The sequence below is a fragment of the Vulpes lagopus genome, chromosome 12 (genome assembly GCF_018345385.1).
Source record: "Vulpes lagopus strain Blue_001 chromosome 12, ASM1834538v1, whole genome shotgun sequence".
Classification (NCBI taxonomy): Eukaryota; Metazoa; Chordata; class Mammalia; order Carnivora; family Canidae; genus Vulpes; species Vulpes lagopus.
Genome location: NC_054835.1, coordinates 40,173,827 through 40,196,389, shown reverse-complemented (window position 1 = coordinate 40,196,389; position 22,563 = coordinate 40,173,827). Strand labels below are relative to the sequence as shown.

The following is a 22,563-nucleotide window of genomic DNA, read 5'->3' as shown; positions in this document are numbered from 1 at the left end:
GTTGCCATTGTCTTCTCTAAATAGTTACTCCAGACAAAGGAATGGGAATTTATGTGACATATTTCAGGGAACAGGGCTGCATGGTGTTTCCTCTTCCCTGGTCTTCTGCCAACACTTTTAGTAATAGATGAAAAAAAATAAGACAGGGCATCCCCGGTGGCACAGTGGTTTAGTGCCGCCTGCAGCCCAGGGCATGATCCTGGAGACCCTGGATTGAGTCCCATGTCAGACTCTCTGCATAGTGCCTGCTTCTCTCTCTGCCTGTGTCTCTGCCTCTCCCTCTCTCTCTCTCTCTCTGTCTCTATGAATAAATAAAGTCTTTAAAAAAATTAAAACAAAAAGAAAAAAATAAGACAAGTACTTATACCCTAATATTATTTTGAGAAGATTAATGAGTAAACAGTGGTTCTCTGACCCCACATATTAAACATGAAGTATGTGAACCCATGGATATATTGTAGGCAGGACTGAACACCACTGGTTTTGCTTATTGCTATCTTTTTTTTAAAGATTCATTTATTTTATTTTAAAAAAGATTTTATTTATTTATTCATGACACACACACACACACACACACACACACACACACAGAGGCAGAGACAGGCAGAGAGAGAGAAGCAGGCTCCATGCAGGGAGTCCGATGTGGGATTCAATCCCGGGACTCCAGGGTCACGTCTTGGGCTGAAGGCAGGTGCTCAACTGCTGAGCCACCCAGGTGTCTCAAGATTCATTTATTTTGAGAGAGAGAGAGAGCAAGCGAGCACAGGGATGGGGCAGAGAGAGAGAGAGAGAGAGAGAGAGAATCCTAAGCAGGTTCCACACTCAGCGTGGAGCCCGACTCGGGGCTCGATTTCATGACCCTGAGATCATGACCGAAGCCAAAATCAAGAGTTGGACACCACCTGAGTCACCCAGACACCCCTTGCCTATTGCTTTCTTAAGGAACGCCCAAGGCTTCTATAATTGGAGACATCTGCTCCAGTTTCCCCCTCACCCAACCCACCAGCTTAGCTCATCCCAGAGCTGCAGAGTGTCACTTCTCAAGAGAGCTGATTCACACTGCTTCTCGTCTCTGAGGTCCCAAAGTGAGACCCTCTGTTGCAGAAAGTGAAAGTAGAGCCTGTTCTAGCCTATTTACCCCTGTCCTTTGAACAAACAATCATGTCCTGACATGTCTGTAATGTGGAGCAGTGATAAATGAAGGAAGGATCCAGAGATGGTCAAGATAGAGTGTCTGCCTCACGGAGATTGTCATGACACTGATGTCCTTTTCTGGGAGTGGGGTCCTCATGTCTCTCTTTCTTACTAGCATGTAGCTGAAAAGATCCCCCTGATTCTTAGGCTTTCTGTCTGTGTCTCCCCTGGGTGGGAAGGTGATACAGGTTTAGAAACCTCAGAGGTTCTGTTTCCTGACTCCTTGGATCTATACCACTGCCTGTATCTTTGAGGCTTCTGGCACCCACACATTTCCTCCTTGGGGGGCCAGCATCTGCCCACAGGGAATGTTCTCATTAAAAGGAATAACTGCTGCCCCACGGAACTCCAGCCTTTCTCAGGGCCTGAGAAGGCAGAGGGTGCCATGGGCAAGGCCATTGACAGCATAGGGGCAGGTGCTGTGGTCTCCTGGCAGCCCCACCCTGGTAATGAGGGCCCAGGCACCGAGCTGATCCTTTGAAGATGTGTCCTGAAGCTTTCCCCTGGTGGTCAATGATAGGAGCCCAGTGTCCTGCTTTAGCCAAATGACTAGCTTGGCCTCTTTTATGAGGAAAGGAACTTCTTATTGGAAACCAAATTATAAATTAATTAGCAGATTCCTCTGGGGCTGAGTATAAACATCAACACCACCCCGTGATGACTTTCTAGCATGAACCCCCTCATTCCAGGGGGTATAAAAAGGCCTGAGCCTTGGGGTCTGTAGACACTGGTAATCCAGGTGGCTGCAGCTGAGGAGAAAGGGCCTTCCCGACATGACATCCAACTGTTCACCAGCTTTCATCAAGAGCTGCCAGCGGCCCTCCTCTGTCTGTTCCAGCAGCATGAGCTGCCGGCCCGAGCTGTGCCTGGGTTACATCTGCCAGCCCATGACATGCGTGCCTTCTGTCTGCATGCCCACTACCTACCGGCCTGCCAGCTGCCTCTCCAAGACCTACCTATCCAGCTCCTGCTGGCCTAGCAGCTGCCGGCCAACGAGTGGCATCTCCAGCTCCTCGGGGACCTGCAGCTGGTACTGTGAAGGCTCCTTCAATGGCAACGAGAAAGAGACCATGCAGTTCCTGAATGACCGCCTGGCCAGCTACCTGGAGAAGGTGCGCCAGCTGGAGCGGGAGAACGCGGAGCTGGAGAGCAAGATTCAAGAGGCCTGTCGGTCTCAAGTGCCCACCATGTGTCCCGACTACCAGTCTTATTTCAGGACCATTGAGGAGCTCCAGCAGAAGGTGAGGGCAATCAGTGAACAGACTCACAGGTCAGGCAACCAGAAGAGTTAGTGTTCCAGATATGAATCGTGTTAATTAAGCCACATTTGGGGAAAAGAGACTTCCCTAGGGCATAGGATTATCTCATTATTTGGGCGTTCAGCCCTTCCTTAACATGGAGGAGGTCTGGGATCTAGTCTCTGTTCTACCACTGCATGACTTTAGGAGGGCTCTTCCTTTCCCTAGACCTCAGTTTCCTCATCTGTAAAGTGGGGGTGATAAGGGTTCTCACCTAGTGGGGCTGTCAAGAGGATTCCACAAGTTGATGCAGGTCAAGTGTTTAACACAGCCTCTGGTACCTGGTGAGTTTTCAGTAGATGCTAGCGCTTGTTAAGGACCTGTCTGTCCCATGAATGACTTTGGACGAGATTCTTTCCTTCCACATTGCTCATTGCAACCAAATGGAGCATTTGTATTTATGAAGACCTAGGTGCTTAAAAACTAAATCCCATGTTCTCCAAGGACTAGCAGTTCACCAAAATATTCCCCAGGGCTCCAGGGGAACGGGGCTTCTTCAGGGATGGCTACCAGGCTACTGAGCCCCGTCAGCTACCGGCTTCTCATTTGGGTTCTTTTTCCTTTTTCTGGTCCTGGATTAACCCCCTCTTGTGCCTCGGCCCCCAGGTTCTGTGCACCAAGGCAGAGAATGCCAGGATGGTCGTGCACATTGATAATGCCAAGTTGGCTGCAGACGACTTCAGGACCAAGTGAGTTTGGCCAGGGGATGGAGGCACCCCCTGTCCCTGCACATCTTTGGGGCAGATTTTCATTAGTTTCCGAGAGGGCTAGAGAAGCGCCAGTGGCTCCAGGGCTTCCCTGAATTCTTTGTACAGCTTCAGTCCTCAGTTATGACCCTGTCCTTGCACAGGTACGAGACAGAGGTGGCCATGCGGCAGTTGGTGGAGGCTGACACCAACGGCCTTCGCAGGATACTGGATGAGCTGACCCTGTGCAAGGCGGACCTGGAGGCCCAGGTGGAGTCCCTGAAGGAGGAGCTGCTGTGTCTCAAGAAAAACCACGAAGAGGTGAGCCCTTAAGTCAAGTTGACTTGGCCCGGGGAAGCAGAGCGGGAAGAATGTGAGGTTTTGGGCTGGATAGACGTGGGTTGAAATTCCCAGGGGTGCCATGTACTGTTTCTATGAATTGCCCAATTTATTGAAACTTCCTAAGCTTTCTTGTCTGTGCTAGAGCAGCACCATCACACAGAATGCTGTGAGCTTTAATGCAGGCCATGAGCATGAAACACCTGTCGCTTGGTCTGTGCTCAGAGGCACGAGCAACCTTCTCTTCTGCGTTGTGGTCTTGTGTGTGAGTGCCAGGCTTGCAGTGACTGCACGTGTTTTTCTCATGGGAGCCATATTCTGGGAGTAGAGTGGTGCCTGCAGACCAGAGGGGGTCATGTTCCAGAACTTGCATTGAATAGCCTGTCCATCTCTGTGAGTCTGGGCTGCTGGGGGTGACCCGCATTTCTTCCAAAGGAGGGCCAAGTGCAGTGGTTTTCTTTTTTCTGTTCTCACCGTTCTTCTTCTACTCTTTTGTTTGTACATAATATACTTAATTCAAAAGCCATTGCTCAACCTTTTATTTTCTGATATCTCCCCCTCATCTCCTGCAGGTCCTTAGAGAGAAATTCCTCTACCCTGGGCATCTGTGTGCTGCAAAGCCCACCAGAGCCCTGGGGTCTTGCCCCTCCTTCTCTGGGTTGACTCTCAACCTCTTGACTTGGGATTTGAAAGAACAAGTGCCTCTGAATCCTGGCTGGGTTTCCTTAGGCTTCAATGTAAAGTAATAATCAGTCACCAGATACTCACTGAATGCCCTGAGGTGGCTGACTCATCCTACTTAAATCAGAGAACTAGAAACCGCACTAATGAGGTGTTATCACACACTCTGGGCAGCCTCTGAGACAACTTTCTCTCCTTGGCAGTCAAGCCTGGGGAGGTGCCAGCGCTCACTCTGGCCTCGCATCTGCAGGATGAACACAGGCTGGGAGAGTGGCTGGGAATACAGGGTTGCAGGCTTCCCTCTTTAGCTCAAGGAGAGCCAATAAATCCTGATGATAGTCTTGGCTTCTGCCAAAGTGACAGGAGGTGTGATGGAGTGCTTTTGCCTTTGCGAGGGTGTCCGGCTGCAGCCCAAAGACCAGAGGGATGTTGCAGAGTGGACTGCGTTCCCCAAAGAGCCCCTCTAACGTAGACATCTTAGCATCTTCTGTTCCATCATTTTATGTCTCCCTTGGGTTGTGAGCAGACTATGTGACTTCACGCCTTGTGCCTTTTCAGGAAGTCAGTGCCCTCCGATGCCAGCTGGGGGACCGTCTTAACATTGAGGTAGACGCTGCACCCCCTGTGGACCTAAACAGGATGCTGGAGGAGATGCGGTGTCAGTATGAGACTGTGGTGGAGACCAACCTCAGGGACGTGGAGGAATGGTTCAACACACAGGTGAGCCTCTTGCAGGTGGGCCGGGCTCCCTAGTGTCCCTGAGAATGGACTCCTGCCCTTCTTCTGTCTTCCTCATTGCAGATGGAGGAGCTTAATCAACAGGTGGCCACAAGCTCTGAGCAGCTTCAGAGCTACCAGTCGGACATCATTGATCTGAGACGCACGGTCAACACACTGGAGATCGAGCTCCAGGCCCAGCACAGCCTGGTGGGTGTGGATCCCAGGTGGCATTGCGCTTGGGTGCATCCAGGAGGGAGGAGGAGGCCCAGATTCAGCCACCACGGATGCTTACTCAACCAATATCTTCTAGGGGGAGGTTTCTCCCCAGACCCAGCACAGAGATCAAAGGGGCACGTCTCAAATCTGACATGGGTTGGGTGGGCACTGTCGAACACAACTCTCCAGGAAGGCTTGTTATCTGCTTGGTCTGTCATTCCAAACCCATGCTTCCTATTGGAGTTTTAACACTTCCTAATTTCACGTTCCTCTCTGGATGAGTGAAATCAGAGCCTCTGGAGGTGGGGCCTAGGCACAAGGATTTTTAAAAGGCTCTCATGTGACTCTAACTGGCAGCCAGGGCTTAAGGTCACAGATCTAAATGATGCCATAGGGGACAAACCTGATAAACCTCAGATCCAAAGTCTAAAGGCAGACAGAGGCTGAAGAAGGAATAAGGGGTTTAGGATCACATGGACCTGGGTTCAAATTCTAGTCTTGCAACCCATCAGCTGCTTAAACTTGAATAAGTCATTTAGCCTTTCTGGGCTTAGTTTCCACAGTGGCTTAGATAGGGAGGGGTCATTCCCAACCCCAAGGAGACACTTGGCCTTTCTTGGTTCTTTCTGGACCAGGAAAATAGGTCTACTCCTCAGGTATTTGGTCTTTCCCTTTGCCTTAGAGGGACTCTCTGGAAAATACCCTGGCGGAGACTGAGGCACGTTACAGCTCCCAGCTGGCCCAGATGCAGTGCATGATCACCAACGTGGAGTCCCAGCTGGCTGAGATCCGCTGTGACCTGGAGCGGCAGAACCAGGAGTATAAGGTGCTGCTGGACGTTAAGGCCCGGCTGGAGTGTGAGATCAACACGTACCGAGGCCTGCTGGAGAGCGAGGATTGCAAGTGAGTGGGCCTGGCTGAGTCTGTACAGGTGTGGGCAAGGGTTGGAGGAGGCCACGGGTAGCAACTGAGGCTATGCAGGAGACAGAGCCCTGTCATGATTAAGAAGTAGTTGGGAAGCTGGTGTGATCCAAAGGAAGTCAGGTGGGTGTTCCTGCTGCCATCCCAAACCTGGCCTTTCTGTGTTAGCAAACTCTTTCCAAGGGCTCCCCATGTGCTGGGCACCATGGGGGATGTGGGGATAGATGGTGACAAGTCATCTGCTCTCAGGTTGTTTCCATCTGTTTAGCGAGACAGAAAAGAAACTGGAGATCATACTTGGGGGAAAGGTTCTCTACACTTGGGAGGACAAAGGAGTAGCTTAATGTGATTGAATTGCAGTGGGAAGGAAGACAGGAGAGGTCGGGGGGCCCATTCCTGGAGAACCATGAAGGCTGTGCTGGGGTGGCAGGGCTGTATTTCATAGGCAATTGAGAAACCTGATTTTTTTTTTTTGAGAAGGAAATGATAGTCTTTGTTTAACTGCCTATCTCCCCACTGAGATGGTAAACCCCTAGAACTCAGAGACATTATTGATTATTTTTATCTCCTGCACCTGGCACATAGTAAATGCTCAGTAAATGTTTCTTCACTGAGTCAGTGAAAGCTCAAAGCTTCTCTTCAGGAAGATGGCACAGATGGGCCACAGGAAGGACAGAGTAGAGGGAGGAGGATTCAGACAAGGGAAGTGTTCAGGAGGCCCTGGCCATGGTCGGAAGCTGGACGGCGCAGGGAGGCTCCACAGGGCCTGGTGGTCACCTAGACACAGGACACACCTTGGGACACCTGTGGACACCTGGTGGGCTGATTACCATTGTAGGCAGTTTCTTATTCTGCATTCAGTCCTGCTTTCCTGTCATTTGGTCTCACCCTCTGTGGCAAGAGTTGCAAAATCAAATGCTTTTCAAGGAGCAGGCTGTGAATGCACATGAGTGACATCGGTCACTGTGGGAGCTGGGGAGAACCAGAGGGCTATGCCTAGTCCAGTGAGGGCACTGCCCCTCTCAGGACCATTTCTAACATGTGGGATACAGCTCCAGTATTATTGGATCTTTTGATCGTTCAAGAGAAGTTGGGAACCTGGATGTTTTTTAAATATTAAATTCTTCTGATTTTTACATATTTTTTAACCAATTAAAGAAAACACACACACAAAAAAACCACAGTGCCAGCCATACAAAACAGATTTCAGGCTGGATGTGGTCCTTAGGTGCCTGTCCAGTTTCTGGGTTCTTTGGCTCTCATCTATTGTCCAGTGTGTTGTTTCTGGTTTTGAGCCCACACCTGTCAGTCTCTGAGATCATCCTTTCCCCTTTTGCCATGTATTCCTTCTGTATTAATTACTTAGTTCATCTTATTCAACACATTCTTATTATGTGCCTGCTCCAGGCCAGGTTGGCAGGGTGTGCATATGTGCATGGCTGTGACCTCACTGTTTAATGGGGAGATGGACCATAACAGGATAATCACGCATCACTCTGGGAGGAGGCACATGGTACCACTGGGGGACTTGATACAGAGAGATCAGGGAGGGCTTCCAGGAGGATGTGACAGTTGTGTGGAAGGAAGCTGCTCTTTGTCATGGCCCACGTGGAACCATTGAAAGTTTTAGGCAGGGAGGGGCACGCTTATATTTGTGTTTGTAGAAGTTGGTTCAGGCCATGAAATTGATGGTGGTTAGGAAGGGCAAGAGAGGGGCTGGGGATGATAGAGGTGGACTAAGGAGCTGGGTGGAGAAGGTGAGCAGTGGGCAAGTTTGACAGCCATCTGGAGGGGCAGAACTGCTGCACCTGTTGCTGAGTTGGATTTTTTTCTAACCTTGTCACATATGCCTTTCTTCCACAGGTTGCCCTCTAACCCATGCTCCACTCCCACCTGTCCCCCTTGTGCACCTTCCCCCAGTGTGTCCCGCACCATCTGTGTGCCCCGCACTGTCTGTGTGCCTTGCATGCCCTGCCCTCCGGGCCGCTACTGAAGTCCCTCAGCATTGGTGGATCTCGGAGAGACTGGGGCTGGGTAGCTGGAGCGTCGCCCAGCAGCATCTGACCACCACCATCAGGGGCCTGCAAGGAAGCCCTCCAGCAGCGGCGCTGGGCAGTGGGCTGCAAGCAACACGCTCTGATCTGCAGGGGGTGCCCTGGTCCCCTCTTCTTACAAATTGCCTCTTGCTTCCACCTGCCAATTGCTCTCTTTGCTGATGTTTCTGGTTGTCTATGCCGCCTCATGTTGTCTGTGCTTAGTTAACTGACAAATAAAGCCTCATCCAGGGGCCCTGCAAGCACAGCTTTCTCTGTTTGTCTCTTTGTTGCTGTATCCACCAGCCAGTTCTACTCAGCTGGGGTCAAGAGGAACGTGGTCAAATTCTATATTTATTTTTATGCCCCTCTGCTTCCACAGAAGCTTGGGGGTCACTCGCTAGAAAGGCCCGCATGCCATAAACTAGTTAAAGGCAATCCAGGCAATCAGTCTGGAGCCAAGTAATAAAAGAATAAAGAGAAGAGGGAGATAATTATGCCAGAAATCCAAGCCAAACTACTGTAATTGAGAATAATACTGTTATAACCCCACACCTCTATCTCATTACAACTGCCACAATGGGATCATTCATTCATTCATTCATTCAAAAAATCATGAAAGACTCCTAACTCTGGGAAATGAACTAGAGGTGGTAGAAGGGGAGGTGGGCGGGGGGTGGGGGTGACTGGGTGATGGGCACTGAGGGGGGCACTTGACGGGATGAGCACTGGGTGTTATTCTATATGTTGGCAAATTGGACACCAATAAAAAATAAATTTATATAAAAAAAAATCTTCACTGATGGCCTCCTACATGCAGATTCGGCCTTAGGGCCTGGCTAAACCCCAGGTAGTCCTTCAGATATTTTTTTTTAAATTTTTTAAAAATTTATTTATTTATGATAGTCACACACAGAGAGAGAGAGAGGCAGAGACACAGGCAGAGGGAGAAGCAGGCTCCATGCACTGGGAGCCCGATGTGGGATTCGATCCCGTGTCTCCAGGATCGCGCCCTGGGCCAAAGGCAGGCGCTAAACCACTGCGCCACCCAGGGATCCCCTTTCAGATATTTTTTTAAGTGCCCCATTTGCACCTTGCAACAATATGTGAGAAAGGTACCTTTATTTTCTCTTTGTAAATGAGAAAACTGAGGCACAGAGAGGTTAAGAAACTTGCTCAAGGTCACACAACTAACAAGTGGGTGACCCAGGACTCAATATAGGCAGTTATGAAGCAATTTGCAATTCTGATCCTCATATTTGCAAACTACAGCTGGGTGCAGGAGCTACAGAAAAAATGCAAGTGATCTCCACTGTCCAGTTGCCTATGACTAGAGAGGGGGCTGAGGCCAGTGTAGGTAAGTCCTCATCCTTCCTCAAAAAGGGACAGATAACAATAACAACAATAATAATGACCACTTACTGAGCACTTAGTGCACCTGGTACCGTGCTGAGCACATTACATAAACCAACCTATGCAGCTTGCACAACCACCATGTAAGGTAGGCATCGTGTCCATTTTAGCGGAGGATGGGTTAGTCAATTGCCCAAAGTTACATGCAAGGACAAAGGTTTGAACAGGCCCAGCTGCTTCCACTGAAGCATTTATTCTGACCACTCTGCTAGCAGCCAAATTTCTACCTAAAAAGAGCACACACTCACAAAGACTGAGAGAAAGCACTAGCCTAGGGAGAGCAGGAAAGCCTTCATGCAGCTGGTGGCATTTGAGATGGGCCTGAGAGTCTACCAAGCGAAGGAGGGGTAGACGTGTGTGTGGCCTGCCTGGGAGCAGGGGTGGTGCTCAAGAGACCTTGAGTGGCCTTGGAGCAGCAGGTCTGCCTGTGGAATACTGGTGGGAATAAAGCTTATGTGGTAGGAAGTTATCAGACCCTGGTGGGGGGCGGGGCTTGGATACTCCACAAAGAGCCTGGACTCTATCTTGAAGACAGGGGGAGGGCTGCTGTAGGTTCTGAGCCCAATGATGGCATAGCCAGAGTAGTATTTTAGGACATTTTGCCAAGGAGTGCCAAAAGGATGGCTGAGGGGCGGGGGGGAAGCTGATACAAGTGTGTGAAAGGAGCTAATGGGACTTCAACTCAGGTTGTGACAGTAGGAAGGTCAATGTGAGAGGTTCAGCAAAGGAGCCAACTTGGCAAGACTGGTCATGGCAGATTAAGAGGAGAGAGTCAGAAATGGAATCTCATACACCTTTCTGAACCTCAACCTTCAAACATGCTGTTCTTCCTTAATGAGCTGAGATGATGTTTCTATTAAAGATCTCCTCTCTGGACTAGCCAAGAAATGACGAGAGATGGATTGGCTCCTGAAGCTGCCTGGGGCTCTCGGACATGATTCTGCATGCAGGTCTGGCAGGCAGGGCCGTGAGTCTGACAGGAGACACAAACACACTGCTTAGCCAGCTGTGGTTCTTGAGTGTGGAGGTGAGGGTAACATTTCAGCGAGCTGGAATACCAAGGCAGAGGAGCTTCTGGCCAACTGGATATCCTCATAACTGAGTATAAACCAGTGGTCCTTCCTGATTTCAGTCTCTGTGCAAATTTGCCTAGAAGGTGCTTAGCTTGATAAACCCAATAGATGGAACAGAACCAGATCTTATTTCTAACATCCTCGGCCTGTTCTGTCCAATATGGTAGCTAAAAATTACAAATTGGCTATTGAATTTTTAAATTTTTTTAAAGATTTATTTATTCATGAGAGACAGAGAGAGAAAGAGAGAGAGAGAGATTGAGGCAGAGACACAGGCAGAGAGAGAGAAGCAGGCTCCATGCAGGGAACCTGATGTGGGACTCGATCCTGGACCCTGGGATCATGCCCTGAGTCAAAGGCAGATGCTCAACCACTGAGCCACCCAGGCATCCCTGAATTTTTAATTAAATAAAATTGATAATTCAGTTCCTCAGGTGCACTAGCCACATTTCAAGTGCTCAATATCTAAATGTGGCTAGGGGTACCATACTGGATAGTGCAGATGTAGAATATTTCCATTATTCTAGAAAGTTCTATTCTCTAGCACTGTCCTAAACTGTCAGAATCATAAGGAGCCTTCCAGATGATCTGACCCAGGTTCTTCCACATACAGATGGGGAGCTTAAGGGCCAGAGAGTTGGAAAGATGTGTTCACAAACATACAGCCAACAGGTGGGGATCAAAGTAAGTGTCCTGATGCCAAGTCTACCAGGTCTCTCTGAGGTCTTTATATTTTCTCCAAATACAAGGTTTATTATTATTTCAGGCCAATAAATATTTTTCCTTTCTCTTCCTTTCATGTCCCCTAAGAACAGAAACATTTTCTCTGAGATGCTCAAACTCCATACCGGAACTATAGTTCGCCTTTAAAAAAAATAACTGGAAACCACCAAACTCAGAATCTCCTTATTCTTGGAGCACGAGGCTCAGTAAGAGCACAGACCTCAGGCTGTGACCAGAGCTGTAGCAATCACATAGGAGTTGCAGGCCAGGAGTCCAGGCCTCTGGACCCTTTGGGGCCTCTGTAGGCTCCTTTTCCCTCAGATATACTGTCCAATTCAACTGGGTCCCTGTTTCCACCCTGGTGTCATCTGACTTGCCAAGACCCGTCTGGCCACCCAAATGCCTGTTAAAGCTTTTTATATGATACCAAGCCTCACAGCTCAGGGCCAGGAGTGCTGCCCCCTCTGCTGGACATGGATGGACACCATCTTCTGTGTTTGGATGGTACGTCTAAGCTGGAGAGGTTGCGAGCTATCCTCCAGCCTTGCCCATGTCTCTTTTTTGATGGATGACAAAGCCATGGTTGTAGACCTTGGGAAATATTTATGCCCACCAGCACCAGGACCTCCTGGAACATGGACCCAGTGCTACACATATTAGGATTCCCAGAGGAACTCTGTCTTCATATATCAAAGCATTTGGATTTAATTAACTCCAGTTTATAGGGAAACTTACCCAGGACCACAGTAAAGTAATAAAATGTCTGGCTTATTTGATGTTTGGGAGAAACTCCCACAGGTAGCAGGATCCTCCTGGAGTGGGGACTGGAAAAGCAAGGATGTGTGTTTCAAAGATGTGACTTTCCCTGAGGCCTTTAAGGAGACTGGTGCACAGCCTTGGGCCTGCCTCTCGATGTCTTAGAGCAAGGCCTCCTTCTTGGGGTGGGAGTGAGGGCCCATCGAGGCAGAGCTGGGTTCAGGGAAGCTTCCAGAGAGAAAGGCCCAGCTGCCAGACACACTGACTGGGAGAATCACCAGGATAGTTTGTGGACTGAATTACACTGAATGGTACTCTCCCTAGGATACTGGGAAAACTTTAGCAATATGGTTAGAAAAGGAGATGCCAAAAAAAAAAAAAAAAGAAAAAAAAAAAAGAAAAGGAGATGCCAGGTGATAACTGGGAACATTGTGAAAAACAAAACAATTTGTTTTGTGTGTGTTTCATAGATTTTAGCATATGTATGTAATGATCTCATTCTTGCTGAAAATAGAAGTTTCCTAAGGTCATTTGAATTTTATCTTTTTGAACAATTGGTTAAGATCAATTTATTTCCCAAAAGTCTTCTCCTTAAGCCCTAAATAAGTAGCCAAATACATCACTGAACCTTTTGCCATAATAGGAAACCATCAGCAACTTGGGCTTCAGAAAGCCAGTGCTGGGATCCCAGTCCTGCTGCCACTAGCTGTGCGATTGTGGCGGGCCTCCTAACCCCGAGCATTGCAGTCTCCTTCTCCCTGTGGAAAGGGGGGTGAGTCTACCTCCTTCACAGGGTCAGTGGGACAGAACGCATCTCAACTGTCCATGTCTGGCATATCCTAAGTGCTCGATTAATGTTGGTTAAAAAAAAAATCTCCGTTGGTAACATTCTCCCTGTCTTGTGACTTCTCCCAGTGACTATGGTAGCTGAGTCACTTTTCAGAGCCATTTCACACCCAAGTTTCAGAAAGAACAGGAGTAGCAGCACCAGCGATGTCAACCACCTTTGCTTTGCTCTGAGGTCAAAAAGTATCTGGAAGGACTCCTGGTCTTGGCCTAAATGCATTGGTAAAGAGGAGGGTCCAGTGTCCAGAGTCCAGTGTCCACTTCTGGAGTTCACCTGGGTGAGGCCCTTCCCTTGCCCCAGCCCTCTGGCTTCCAGGGCAGGCTAACAGTCCCCCCACTGGCTCTGAGGGATCCAATTTTTAGGCCTCATTCATTGTGCTGCATAGAGCAGGGTTGGCAAGCTACAGCTCACAGGTCACCTCCAGCTGCTGCCTGTTTTAGTAGATAAAATTTTATTGGAACACAGCCCTACCCATTCACTTCCACACCATCTAGGTCTGCCCTGTGCCACACAGTGAAGCTGTGTAGCTGTAGTGCAAACAGCCTATATGGCCTGCAAAGACTAAAATAGTTACCATTTGGCCTTTTAATAAGAAAGATTTGGTGTAAAGAGAATGTGCTGGAGTCAGGAACCCTGGGCCGAATTCCAAAACCTGTGGTTGACTTGCTCTGAGCCCTTGAGGAGCCCACAGCCCCTCTTGTTTCCAGCTGAATCATGAAGGGGCTGAAGTCACTCTAATTTTAATTTCCTTTAGTTCCAACACCTTTGCACCCCTCTATTCTATTGCATGGCCTCTCTGGGGCTCTGGCGCTGAGACTGGAGGCCCCCATGCCCAGTGAACTCTACCTCTCTACCTCTTTGAGAGATCTATTGCATCTTCAAAGCCATGCATCTTTCCAGGAAGATGCCAGATGGTCACTCAGGGAACAGAGCTTAACTTCTCCAAAGAAATAACCTGAAACCTCCATTTTAGCAACAAAGGGCAGTGACAAGGAGTGCAGTTCACCCTCTCTTATTTGAAGTGGCGAGATCTTATGGAGACTGCTCACTGCCTAATTGCTGTTCTGCACGACAGGGCTGGGTCTTCACTGTCACTGTAACTGGCTGTGATCCAGCTACTGATCGGCAGCATGGAGGAGCCGCTGGCCCAGATCCGGGCCGATTTAGAGCAGCAGAACCAAGTACTAGGTGCTGCTGGACGTCAAGACGCGGCTGGAGGGTGAGATAGCCACATACTGGAACTTTCTGGAGAGGGAGGATTGCAAGTATGTATGAGGCCCTGGAGGGTCCTCATGTCTAAGTGCCAGTGTTCTTAATATCTCCAGGATGCTGATGCATGCATTGCGACCATTCTACATCACACACCTGCTCAGAGCACTTGTACTCCTTCTTTCTCAGCCATGGGTGCCTACCTGCCCCGGCAGACACTTGGCCTTTACTTCCTCAGGGTGCCCAACTGCTCTCATGCCTGACTCTTAATTTTGCTTCTTTCATTTTAGTCAGTGACCTTGGGCCATAAGCAGGGTGAGGAAGAAGGAGGAATATATGGGCTGGCATATTTATGATGCACTGGGCACTTTGTATTCCTTCACTAAAGCCATGCTACATTATAAGGCCTACCTTAACTTTAAAAAAAAAAACACAAATATTGCTTTTCTTTAATTAAAAAAGAAGAAAATATGACTGGACCCCCCTTGCTCTCCCATCAGGCCTAGAGTCAATTTTGGTTGTGCCATAGCTGAAGTAGTATGTGGGGCTCTAGGGGGTCCCATTTTGTAGGCAAGGAAACTGAGTCTCAGAGAACTCACGTGGCAGTCAAGAATTTGGAGCGTGTGTGTGTGATAAGATCAGCAAAGTGTGAACAGAAGACCTGATCTTCTCTGATGAGCCCTGTTGTCTCTCTTCCCACAGATTGCAGCATTAATTCCTCTAAGACTTAATTAACAAGCTGTGTGGTTAACATTGCTGTCCTTATTATTGCAGACGAAGATATAAGGGCTCAAAGAATGTAATTTGCTCCGGGGCCTGAGCTAGTAAGGTAGGAGGGGCAGAGACTGAGGCCAGGTCTGCCTTTACTTAGCTGCTGCACTCTGAGACTTCTGTGTTGGAGGACGGACCATCTCTGTGTGTCTGGGCTGCAGAATGTCTTTGATCCACATGCCTCTCCCTCAGGCAACACACAAGGACATCCTGGGACTTGTATCCCATGAGCCTCCCATAGCACCTCCTTCTTGAGCCGACCCTGTGCACCCACCAGAGGCTGCCGGGGCAGCAGTGGGTCCTGTACATGGGGAAATGGGGATCCTCCTGTCTCCACAGATGAGAGGGATGCAGGAAGTCAGACACTTACCTATGGCTGACGCCCACTTACAAGTGGCTCATCTCTGAGGTGGGGCGTCCCTGCGGCTCTGCAGCTTCTGTGTTTTGACTTTCAAATTTTCTTAGTGGGGCCACTTTTCTTCTGTAGCACTTGGGGAGCTGCGTCTCTCTTCTGGATCCTGGTCAATAAGTTAAATGCATAAATTATTAAGTGATGTTGCCTATTGAGTGTGTCTACCATTGTCAGGTTGTTTCATTAAATTACAGTGGTCATGGGGCAGTGTATTGTAAACTATGGCTGTGACTCATTAATGGTCTGTGAAGTCATTTTAGTGGATTTTGATCAGCCCGAGAAAGAGAGAGAGAGAGAGAGAGAGAGAGAGAGAGAGAGAGAGAGAGAGAGAGAACAGAATAGAAAATAATATGTATGTGTGTGTTGGGTTGCAAAATGTGCAGTATAATTCTTACTTGGGTTGTGCTCAAGAGTTCAAGTGCATGGTCTGTTCCAGACCTTGCTTTTCAGTAGGGAACCGGGCACCTGAAGAACTGGCTGACTTGCTTTGGGCCCCCTAGCTAGTGAGGGGCAGTGCTAGGAGCAGAGACTGTCTAGAAACACCCTTTCCTTAAATGAGAACAAATTCCCAGCCCCAGAGACGCCTGAGTGGCTCAGTGGTTGAGCATCTGTCTTCAGCTCAGGGTGTGTTCTTGGAGTCCTGGAATCAAGTCCCACATTGGGTTCCCTGTGAGGAGCCTGCTTTTCCCTCTGCCTCTGCCTCTGCCTTTCTCTCTGTGTCTTTCATGGATAAATGAATAAAATCTAAACAAAACAAAACAAAACAAAAAACAAAAACCCAGTCCTGCCTTGTCAGCCCTAGAAGGAGGCTCTCCTGGGGCCATATAATTTGGTTCTGCCTTCTGGGTCACCTGCCCTTAGGGACTGTCACTAAGTACTACAGCAAGGACTTGGGAGCCTTCTCTCACTCAGAAAATGGTCAGTAGTGAATAAAATACCCCAGATTCCCTGTCACTGGGTGGAGGATGGGTGGTTGAGAGGGAATTCAGCTCCATGTTGATGACAGCAAAAAGGATCAATGGACCATGAGTTTAGATGACCGAGCTCACAGCCTGCTTGTGGGACATGAAGACCTGTCCTAATCTCATGGTTCTATGAGAAAAGTGATCTTGTCTGAGATCTTCTACTTCTAGTTCCTGTTTCCCTCTGTTTTCTGGACACCATATCCAGCCCCTGGGCTTCCAGAAGCTCCTTCCCAGATGCTAGGCCAAGGAGGATCTGAGCCCTTGAAGTGCTTCTTTTCTTTCTGTGAATGCCCCTCCTCTGCAGGTGCTAAAGGTGTTGGATGGGTGCCCACATAGCACAGGGGTGTGGCTCTACCTTCACAGACTTCAATCACACACCAGATTCAACATTTTAATCCTGGCATTCACTAGAAAGGTGCCTGAAGAGCATGAGAAGGTAGATTCCTTACAGAGCCCAACTGGTTGGGAGTTCTTTCTCCCAGACCTCTGATGGCTGTGGGGGAGACCTGTGAACAAACTTCTTACCGATTCTGTCATGAAGTATATGGATAGTTCAACTAAATGGGATAAATAAACACTAGACAAAGACAAGTTAGGAGAGAACTTGGCTTTTCAGAATGTTTTAGATTTCAGAATTGCAGATAAGGCCTTATGGCCTTGTCCTGCTTTATTAGAAGTAATTTCATTAGCAACTGAACTCTGTTTTCAGGGTGTGAATCCTCCCAAATAACTCCCAGGGCAGATTTTATAACCTTCACTCTCCACAGGAGAAAATGCAAGCTCCATGGCTTCAAAACCTTAGCAGAGCCAGAACCTGCACCTGTGCAACTCCAAAGTGCTGGTTTTCAAATGCCACAATGGTTTTCCCATTTTCTTTTTCCTTGTTCTTCTAAGTCACTGCTTCTTAGCCTTGACTGCACACTGGACCCAGCTGGGAAGATTTAAAAAATACTGATGTCTGAAGAAGGACAAAGTGGGAGACATGACATCCCTTGATTCCAGGTTATATTATAAAGCTGTAGACAAAAACAGCATGGCACTGGGATAAAAATAGACACACAGACCAATGGAACAGAATCAATAACCCAGAGCTAAGCCCATGTATATACAGCCAATTAATATTTGACAATGCAGCCAAGAATACTCAATGGAGAAAAGATAGTCTCTTCCATAAATGGTCTGAGAAAACATGGCCATTCACCCATCTCTTATACCACTCACCAACATTAACCCAAAATGGATTAAAGACTTAAATGTAAGACCTGACCCGTAAAACTCCCTGAAGAAAATATGGGGAAAAATGGGTCTTGGGACAATTTCTTGGATATGACGCATAAAGCACAAGCAACAAAATAAAAAACAAACAAATGGGACTACACCAAAAAGCTAGCATACATCCATGTATTTATAAGCCATATGATTTTTATTTTTCTCAAAACACTAAGCTTTTTAAAGGGGGTGGTGGAGACCCTGAAGGGGAAGGGAACTGACATTTATTCAGCGCCTACCATGTATTAGTAGCCATTATGTTAGGAATTCGGTCTTCCTGGCATCCTTCACTCTTACCAGTAGCCCTCAGTGTAAATATCATTGTAAATGTTCATAGGAGAAAACAGATGCATTTAAAGGTTATGTAACTTGGTGGAGGTCAGGCAGCTCAGAAATCAAAGTTTGGGTATTTTCTATTCCCACTGCTTTGAAAATTATTGTGTATTTTGGTCTGTGCCCCCAGTTCCTGGCAGAGAACTCCTAAAACCCTCATAATTTTCTAAGTGATAAGAACACTAGGAACATCTTTTGTTCTAGTATTTGGTTTTTAACCCAATTCCTGACACAGAGCTCCCAAATCCTTTGGGATTTCCTGGGTGTTAGGAATGTCTTTTGTTCTAATGAAGCCACTCTTGGTGGGCTCCTGGTTGGTGGCTGGTCACCACAAAGACCAAGCTATGATTAGAATCTTGGCATTTTCTACCTCATTGCCCATCCTCTGGGAAGGGGAGAGGGACTGGAGACTGGGCTAATAATAGATCATGCCTACATGATAATGCCTCCATAAAAATCCCCAAAGTACAGTGTTCACAGAGCTTTTGGGTTGGTGAACATGTGGAGGTGTAAGTAGTATGGCTTGTTCAGAGAGAGTTCTGCATCTCTTCCCACTATCTTGCCCTATGTGTCTCTTTAACAGGCTATTCATCTGAGTCCTTTATCATATCCTTTATAATAGACTGGTAAATATAAGTGTTTCCCTGAGTTCTATGAACCATTATAGTAAATTGTCAAACCCAAGGAAGGGGTCATGGGAACCCTGATGTATAGCCAGTCATTCAGAAGTACAGGTGACAACCTGGACTTGTGATCAGTATCTGAAGTAGGAGCAGTCTTGTGGGACTAAGCCCTTACCTTGTGGGATCTGATGCTAAATTGAAGTAGGTAATGTCAGAATTAAATGGAATTATAGAACACCCAGCTGGTGTCACAGAGAATTGCTTGGTGTACAGAATAAACGGTTGTGGAGGAAAAGTAGATTCTGCTCTTGGGCCATCAACAGGATAATAGGAAAAAATATGGTGACATGTCTGCAGACCTCAGAATGAGTGTGGCACCACCCCAATATGCCACTGTGGTGCCTTGTCACAAATGTCTCCCTCACTCTAAGTCAGGAACTGTGTCTTTTGTAGCTGTACTCCCAGTGTCTAGGGTATGTCACAGTAAAAGGAAAACAACATCGATAAGTGAATAAACTTTGTGGATTATGGGGCTGGATCTAAGAAACCTGATGGTAAAATTCTAATTTGGATAAAAGTGTGCCTTTTCCATTTGTCAAAGCCTCAAGAGTTGCATACCTAGAATAATAAATTGATTATTTCTCACTATTATTATTTATTACTCTTCTGTCAAGAATCTTCATGATTTTCTTGACCTACAATTTTCTCTGGCACCATTATCTAAGAGACATTATCATTATCCTAAGAGACATGGCATTATGAGCTCCACACACAGGAGCTGTCTTTAACCTTTGCATCCAATGTTACATGATGGATAATGTTCCTTTTTTTTTTTTTTAAAGATTTTATTTATTCATGAGAGACACAGAGAGAGAGAAAGAGGCAGAGACACAGGCAGAGGGAGAAGCAGGCTCCATGCAGGGAGCCCGACATGGGGCTTGATCCCTGGTCTCCAGGATCATACCCTGGGCTGAAGGCGGCGCCAAACCACTGAGCCACCCAGGCTGCCAGATAATGTTCCTATACAAGTCTTGAACTCTTGGATGCTCCATGACATAGAAAGGTAGGCTGTGGGTTAGGCACAATTTCTGGGTGCTAGCCTTCAAGTCCACACCTTTCCCTCCCACTGGTTGAGATACATCCATCTGTAACAACACCATGTTTGAAAACAGCATCTCAAGGCTGCAGCTTTGGCTTTCTGTCTGTAGTAGGTTTCCTGCCTCTAGAGACTGGTATTTCTTTTTATTTTTTTTATTTTTTTTATTTTTTTTTATTTTTTTTTATTTTTTTTTTATTTTTTATTTTTTTTTTGAGACTGGTATTTCTAAAGTCAGAATCAGTGAGAGAACTTTGTGCACACAGGTGAGTGAAGGAGGGCTAAAGGTTCCTGTCTCTCGCACTCTGTTTTCACCACTTCTTGTCACTAAATCTGGCTCATATTTGGTCATCAAGGGCCATAAGGACTCTTCTCGAAAGGTCAGGAAGAAGGCAGTCTTACGTAAGAGGGCAGGCATTCTCACCCTACACTAACCTCTTTTGAGAAAAATGCAAATCAGTGGAACCAAGCAACTTTACAAAGGGACTTGCAACATCAGCGTCATTATGCAAAACAGCAGACTCAGTAGAGGCCCTCACCAGGACTGTGAGGAAGCTTCATTGGAGAGGCGCGTCACCCAGACATAGAAAGCCACAGCACTGCTGGGGTTTTACCCCAAAGATACAGATGCAGTGAAACGCCGGGACCCCTGCACCCCGATGTTTCTAGCAGCAATGTCCACAATAGCCAAACTGTGGAAGGAGCCTCAGTGTCCATCGAAAGATGAATGGATAAAGAAGATGTGGTCTATGTATACAATGGAATATTCCTCAGCCATTAGAAACGACAAATACCCACCATTTGCTTCAACGTGGATGGAACTGGAGGGTACTATGCTGAGTGAAATAAGTCGATCGGAGAAGGACAAACATTATACGTTCTCATTCATTTGGGGAATATAAATAATAGTGAAAGGGAATATAAGGGAAGGGAGAAGAAATGGGTAGGAAATATCAGAAAGGGAGACAGAACATGAAGACTCCTAACTCTGGGAAATGAACCAGGGGTGGTGGAAGGGGAGGAGGGCAGGGGGTGGGGGTGAATGAGTGACGGGCATTGAGGGGGGCACTTGATGGGATGAGCACTGGGTGTTATTCTGTATGTTGGCAAATTGAACACCAATAAAAAATAAATTTATTATTAAAAAAAAAACCTTGAAGCTCTTCAAATGTCCACAATACCTAGGTTATGCAAACCTTTAACTTGAGGTCTGGAATGATGTACTTTCCAAGTAACTTCATTAAATTGTGATGATGAAATAAGACAATGCTTGTCAGTTGTTTGGTGCCCATCATATAGTAAGTGCTCAATAAACACTAGCTTTCATAAAAAAACAAAACAAACAAACAAACAAAAAAAGCAAGCCACAGCAGTGACATTATGAAGTAACAAGTGTTGTGTATTTTGAGATGGAAGAAATCATGAGTTTTAGCTAATGGACTGAATCTTGCCAGTCCATTGACTGGCAAGTCCAATAGACTTGAATAAGGCCAAAAGATGGGTTCTACTTAGTGAGTCAAATGAAATGACTTTATAAGTCTAGTTCTCTGATTTATTGAGAAGCTTGTTGCTATGTGATGAGGCAGAGGAGGGTAACAAAGGGATGTTTGAAGATGTAACCTAAGCAGATTGCACCCAGAGGCCTCTGAAGGATGAGATGGCCTTGCCTGGTGATGTCTTCTAATTATGATGTCTATAAAGAGTTATTCATTGATGAGCTCTGAGTAAACTTTAGGACAGAGATGACCACTAGTTACCTTTCTTGGGAAACCCAATCTGGGCAGAAGTCTCAAATTCTGTATTGCTTCTTGATAGAAGTCCAACAGCTTATGTTTCACAGATACATATCTGGTCCCTGTAGAAATGTCTGTTCAGCTTTTGCTCAATACTCAGAGGACTGGAAAATATTCATTTTCACAAAGATATAGTTATAACCACTTTGGGGGGAATCTTACTCCACATTAGGTATTTTTTTAGTCCTAGGGGACAAACTATCTCCTGCCACAAATTTTGAGAGAAAACTTTTGGGACCTTAGTATTCAGCTGTCTTGGTTTCCCGGTACCAAGAGCTACTGGGGTGTGGGATATAGTATAATAATTTGGAGATGGAATTTTCTCTTGAGCATCTTTCTGAATGGTCCTTAGAGAAACCCTGCTGCCCCTTTGCATTGATATTCCAACATTTGTGTTTTCTGAGATGCAAAGAATAGTATTAAATGTTAGATTCTTGTTTTATCTCTTAATTTCAACTTCTTGTCCAGTATCTAGACCTTATAGTTTTTCTTAGTTCTGGCAGTGACACAGTTGTTCTCCTATTGGGGACTGGGATAGAGGGATGTGGTGGTGGTAAGGTGAAGAGAACAAGAGTAGGCTCTGGAGTCTAAAGACACTGATACTGAGAATAGGCTTTGCAACTTCATAATGGAGTAGATCGTAGAAAAACAACTTCATGTCTCTAATCTTCAATGTCTTCTTTATTTCTTTTGTAAAATTAAGAATGTCCACTTTACAGAATGGTAGGATTAAACAATATTTTTGATAAATCCCCTAACACATACGGTAAGTGCTCAGTGAAGAACCTTAGAATCAAGGAAGTAAGGTAGGAAGAACTCCCCCATACTGACTCTGATAATACTGACTGATAACTCAGTGTCCATTGAGTTTCATGGCCAAGTTCTTATTTGGGATTAAAAAAATGTTATTGTTAATTTTTATTTGTTTCTAGCTTATTGAATTCACCTTTCCTGGTCCAGATCAGGCAAGGTTCAGGGTCATCCTCAACTGATGAGATTCTCAGACAACCTATTTAAAACATCCATGGCTACCCAAGTTTGGGTTGCTTCTTTATGGGCAGAAACTATATCAGGCTTAAGTAACTTTATGGCATGTGTGTGGCACAGTGCTTGGCACATAGGATGTGCCAGGAGATGTGTGCTGAATGAATGGACTTATCAAAGTTTTATTGACCCTAAAACTGAGTTTGAG

General features: G+C 46.6%; 1 protein-coding gene across 1 annotated transcript; it reads left to right on the top strand.

Moving 5' to 3' along the window:
• Positions 1–1,967: 1,967 nt before the first annotated feature.
• Positions 1,968–8,199, top strand: KRT32 (keratin 32). Its single transcript, XM_041726830.1, has 7 exons — positions 1,968–2,435; positions 3,099–3,181; positions 3,343–3,499; positions 4,757–4,918; positions 5,000–5,125; positions 5,817–6,037; positions 7,919–8,199. The coding sequence occupies exons 1-7, from the start codon at positions 1,968–1,970 to the stop codon at positions 8,046–8,048; spliced, it is 1,347 nt and encodes a 448-aa protein (XP_041582764.1). The 3' UTR covers positions 8,049–8,199.
• The last annotated feature ends 14,364 nt before the right edge of the window (positions 8,200–22,563 follow it).